The 5,204-nt window shown below is 57.7% G+C and overlaps 1 protein-coding gene across 1 annotated transcript in view; it reads left to right on the top strand.

The window, feature by feature from the left end:
- The first annotated feature begins 429 nt into the window (after positions 1–429).
- LOC139359391 (TBC1 domain family member 3F-like) overlaps positions 430–5,204 on the top strand; it is a 5,284-nt gene continuing 509 nt past the window's right edge. The window contains exons 1-7 of the mRNA XM_071082031.1: positions 430–891; positions 1,169–1,241; positions 1,404–1,486; positions 2,772–2,811; positions 3,299–3,379; positions 3,832–3,990; positions 4,269–4,378. Of these exons, the coding sequence (XP_070938132.1) occupies positions 842–891; positions 1,169–1,241; positions 1,404–1,486; positions 2,772–2,811; positions 3,299–3,379; positions 3,832–3,990; positions 4,269–4,378 (596 nt within the window). The 5' untranslated portion in view covers positions 430–841. The remainder of the gene's footprint in view (positions 892–1,168; positions 1,242–1,403; positions 1,487–2,771; positions 2,812–3,298; positions 3,380–3,831; positions 3,991–4,268; positions 4,379–5,204) is intronic.

Genomic DNA, 5,204 nt, shown 5'->3' with positions numbered 1-5,204 from the left:
CGTGCGCTGTGCTGGAATTCAGGCCTGAACCCTGTGACCTCCCTGCCCTAGATCCCAAATCTGCCCAGGTTTCCGATCCCGATGGGGCAGAGCGTGGTCCTGGCAGAGACGCTGGGATGGATCCACTGTGGGTGGGAAGGAGGGGAGGGTCCTCTGAACACATCTGGGGCCTAAGCTGGGTCCTGATGTTCGCTGTGGGACCCACTGGACCCACACGGTCCCTTGTCTGGGAGTGGCATGGGGAGACTTCTGCCCTTGGGCAGTTGTGGAAAATGAAGGGGCCCTGGAGGGCTGGCTGGAGGGAGACTATCTTCCCTTCTGTTCAAAGGGGTCCGGGCTCTGGGGATTGTCCCCGAGTATTTCTTGTTCTGTCTGGTCCTCTCGAGGCCTCGCTCGCCTTTGGCCCCGAGTGTTCCCAGGAGGGACAGTCCATCTAGATGTTCTCCAGGACCAAGGACCCACTGTTCTTCCTCAGTGGCCCAGGAAAATGAAGCCCCCTCCTGTAGGGACAGCTCAGAATGGTGGAGTCCACAGTCCCTCCCCGAGAGCCGTGATTTCCAGGAGCACAGAGGCTGCTTTAGAGACAGTAGATCATTTTCATCCCCAAAACCAAACACACTCCTGCTCAGACGGCATTATTCCTAAAGCAGCCTCACTGGTTAGACTGAAGGGCCACGGTAGCCCAAGTGATGAGCGGGGTAGAACGGAGCAGTCAGGAGAGATCTTGTTCTCCGCAGGAAACTGGGCATCTCTGTGGTCCTGAGCATCCCAGGAGGCCGATCGTACAGAGACCTCTGGTGCCTGATCCCGGTTCACATCCATATCCCTGGAATAGCCCACGATGGGCCCTTTACCCTTGGCAGGTGGACACCATTCAACCTGCCAGGGCAGGTGTGTGAGCATTTCATGGCATTTGGGGACAACGGGATTCTCTGTCCAGGTCCCACTCTTCTCGAGTCCTTGGGAAGATGCCATCCCCTGCTTGGAGCTTCAGACTCTAGAGACCCGTGGAGGTGTGGGCCATGGGGTCTGGCCCCTTTTTACCTGGGGGCGGTGGTGGAATGAAGGTTATACAACCAGCCAGCATCTGGGAGCCCGGCAGGAGCAATTCAGGTTTTCTCTGAAGCTCTCGGGTACAATGTAACCTTTAGACAATTTTGTCTCACAGGATGGACATGGTAGAGGACGTGGACAGTTTGTGGGCACAGGAGCGAGAGGACATCATTATGAACTATGAGAAGGTACAGGTCGGTCTGCTTCTTGGAGGGAGGCCTGTTCCAGTGCACCCTGGTCAAAGGGTCCTGGGCTCACTAGGAGCACAGGGTGGGGACGGGTGGCCACTACCCCCAGGCCCTTACACCCTTTACCTTGGACCCCTCACCAAGGCTTCCTCTGGGTTACAGGGACACCGAGCTGGGCTGCCAGAGGACATGGGGCCTGAGCCTGTTGGAATCTACAACAACATTGATCACTTTGGAATTCTACAGTGAGTCCTCTGTGCTCCCCTCACCCCTAAAGCACCTGTCTCAGCTCAGGGACGGGTCTGCTTTTAGGAAGGCCTCTCTGAGGTAGGACATGTCCTGCCAGGTCGCGTCAACCTCCTTTCCAGGGTCAGAATTCCTCCCTGGCTCCCCTGCAGGTCCAGCCCGAGGTTGCTGTTAGGCCAGAGGTGCGGGGCCCATCTAGGGAGCAGGTGGGAATGGAGACTGGGCTAGGTCAGGCCCCTGGACTCTCAGCAGTTCTGTCCACAAGTTAGCACAAGAGGAGGGGGCAGCCTGAGTGTCTGGCCATGTCGACCTGGAGACAACCCAGTGAGATCCAAGTGTTGTGGCCACAGGGTGAGGGGACGCCTGGCCGAACCTTGGGGCTGTTGTCCAGCAGGTCTCTGAGGGCCCACCTGCACCTGTCCTCCCCCAATTTCCCTAGAGCTACAGCCCTCATCGTCCCCATGGGGAAGGGGGAAAGGCATGAGGACAGTGGGGGCAGTGGCCCTAGGGAATGGGGGAGAAGATGGGCAGTGCCCGTTCTGGGCATCTCATGGTGAGGCCAGGGAGGCAGCAGGGCTTGCGGCTAAAGACCCTGGATCTGGTGCTGGTAAGGGATCTGGGGCCAGGTAAAAGGAGCCCAGCCAGGAGCCCATCTGTCAGGGATCGTAGGATGGAGAGACAGGATCCAGGGGAAGTAGAGTGGGAGTGAGCTTATGAGTTGTGCCACTTCTGAAACGCAGGGTGTGTGTTTCACATGCAGGGAGAGGCAGGTGGACACTGGGAGGTCAGACCCTGCAAGGGTCTTGGGGCTGTCAAGTGGGATGGGACCCTTATGGTCCCAGGGTGCACTGGGAAGGTCTCAGGGCAGGCTCCCTAGACCGTAGTGGGGTGATGTGGTCACTCCCTGAGGGACTCCTGTGAGGGCCCGATCACCCACCCTGGGCGGCCCCCATCTAGTCTCAGGGCTGACCTTCCTCAGATCCAGCAGAAAGCACCACCTCCAGTCCAGGACGGGCAGCCTTATTGTGCAGCCTGACCACCCCCACACCAGGGGCCCCAGTAACCCCACCCAGGCTGGCCCCACACTCCTTCTTCTCCCAGGTCCTGCCCCTCCTGGGAGTCAGCCCCACAGGAAGGCCCTTGTCCTCCCTTCCCTGTGTCTTTTCCTGGACTGAGCCCTGAGCTAGATAGGGACAGAGCCTGTCCTTTCTGGGGGTTGGTTCCCAGTCTCGGGGAGCTCCAGGCCCTGTGCAGGTCCTCAGTTCTGCCTGGGTTGTCTTACAGTGAGACAGAGCTGCCTCCTGCCACTGCTCGGGAGGCGAAGGTAAGAGCCTGATGCATGGGGAGGGGCTGAACCAGGGATGTGGGGACTGGGCGGGTGGTCAGTGAGGAAGAGGAGGCAGCTGGCCTGGGCGGTGGTGGGTAAGGGCAACACGATGTCCCTGGGAGGGGCAGCACTCCCTGCTGGACCTGACCCCAGGTTGCTGTAAGTTAGGCAGCTTGATAAGATTCCAAAGTGAGGACCACAGTTGTGGCTTGGGGGTGGCTGCCCGCCTGTGTCAGGACCCCACCTAGAGGCTGGAACCTGACCTAAGACTGGTGTGTCTGTGGCCTGAGGATGGCACGTCCCGGGGTCCCAAAGCCAGCCCACTGGTGATCATTTGCTCAAAGGTTCTCAACCCTTAGTGTCTGCCCTTCCTTGGCTCCCTCCAGCTGGGTCCACCTGGGCTCCAGAGCCCAAGATCCAGCATCCACGGGCGGCTCTGGGAAGCCTGGCAGCTCCCCTAATGCCAACATTCCTCATTTGACAGCAAATGCGGCGGGAGATAACACGAAAGAGCAAGTGGATGGAAATGCTGGGACAATGGGAGACATACAAGAACAGTAAAAAGGTAATGTGTGGAGGGAGAGGCCCCGGGAACCACTCTCTGCAGAGACAGGGGACAGGCACCCTTGGCTGTGACCTGGCACCGTCAGCCTCTCAGAGGGTGGGTGGCACACTGTCCTCACCCAGAGGACTGCAGGCCTGGTCGGTGGTTTGCCTGCCTATTTGTGCAAGCGTCACCTTGCTGGGAGGGAATCTGAATCTAGGGCTGGGACCACCTGGAGCTCAAGGCTAGGGATGCCCTGGTGACCCAAAGGAAGGAAAAGGTTCAGATCACAGTCCTGACTCTGAGTGTCCATCCACTCTTTCAATCCTGGGAAGGGAGACTGTGTCCCAGCTTAATGTCACCTCTAACGAGGAATCACGGGGCCAAAACCAACCATTTCCAGAATCCTTGAGCTCTGGTCCTCACTGGGGTCGCCCCGTGGCCTGTGACACCAGATTGTTTTCTGCCCACAGCTGATAGATCGAGTATATAAGGGCATTCCCATGAACATCCGGGGCCAAGTGTGGTCAGTTCTGCTGAACATACAGGAAGTCAAGTCGAAAAACCCCAGAACATACAAGGTACGCTCAGCCAGAGCACGACAAACAGGACAGGCCGTGTCAGGAGCCCAGGTCTCCAGCTGGAGGGAGCATCAAGCCCAGGCTGGGGGGTGGGTGGGATGGTCAGATGCACATCCTGGGCACGGACGGTGACATAGTCACCACAGACAAACTCGGCTCTGGTGACCCTCCCCGGCTTCAGTAACAAGCCAAAAAGCAGCTTTGTGCAGAAGGAAACCTTCCTGCTTTCCTTCCTTCCCGGAGTGCTGACTGTGGGCTGACTGCCATTTGGGGCAGGGAGTCTTCCATCCGTTCTGAGGCTGCTTTCTCCTCTTGGCCCTGCCCTACAGGTCATGAAGGAGAAGGGCAAGAGGTCATCTGAACACATCCACCAGATCGACCTGGACGTGAGCAAGACACTAAGGACTCACATCTTCTTCAGGGATCGATATGGAACCAAGTAAGCCTATGGGAGCCACAGGGTCTCATCAGAGATGGAGTGAACGAAAGGGATGGGGGTTCCCCGGAGAAGAGGCCAGGGTCACCCAGGAGGGATGACAGAGCTGCCAAGACCTCCCCTGACCCAGGGAGCAGCCGGCACCATGAACTGAGCACCTGGTTCCAAGCCCTGGGCCAGACTGGAACATGTGGGGCCAGAACCCAGGAGGATCCTGAGGAGACAGAAGGCAGCAAACAAAATCATGCACAATGGTGAAAGGTGCTCTCCCTGACCCACGGGGACCCATGGTAGGACTCACAGGAGGGTGGCAAGATGGAGGGCCCATGAGCCTCTCCAGGCAACACTGAGAGCAACAAATGCTGGGGTAATTGGGGTCCCGGAAACTGTCATCCTGGTCTGCTGGGAACATGACATGGCACAGCCACTTTAGCAGCCAGTTGGGCAGTGACTCACAAAGCTCAATGGACTTGAACCACGTATCCCCAAAGTATCACAAATATTGAACCCACTGATTTGAAAACTGATGTCCACATGAAACCTGCATGCCACGTCCACTGCTTGATTCCTCATCACTCACACAAGGAGCCTTCAGGGACAGTCTTCAACATGGGAATGGGGAGAGCAAGGATGGTCCTCCCTTCAAACGGAAGACACAGTGAGAAAAGGGAATGAGCCAGTGTTGCCCGCATGAACGTGGGTGGATCCTAGATGCATTTTGCTGAGGGAAAGAAGCCAGACCCAATAAGCTACCACGTAGGATTCCCATTCCTGGGCCATTCTGGAAAAGGCCAAACCATAGGGATTGAGAAGCAGTCTGGGTGGTCAG

This window comes from Macaca nemestrina, chromosome 17 (assembly GCF_043159975.1).
Source record: "Macaca nemestrina isolate mMacNem1 chromosome 17, mMacNem.hap1, whole genome shotgun sequence".
In the NCBI taxonomy this organism is placed as follows: Eukaryota; Metazoa; Chordata; class Mammalia; order Primates; family Cercopithecidae; genus Macaca; species Macaca nemestrina.
The sequence above is the reverse complement of the archived record's forward strand: the minus strand, read 5'-3'. Positions and strand labels throughout refer to the sequence as shown.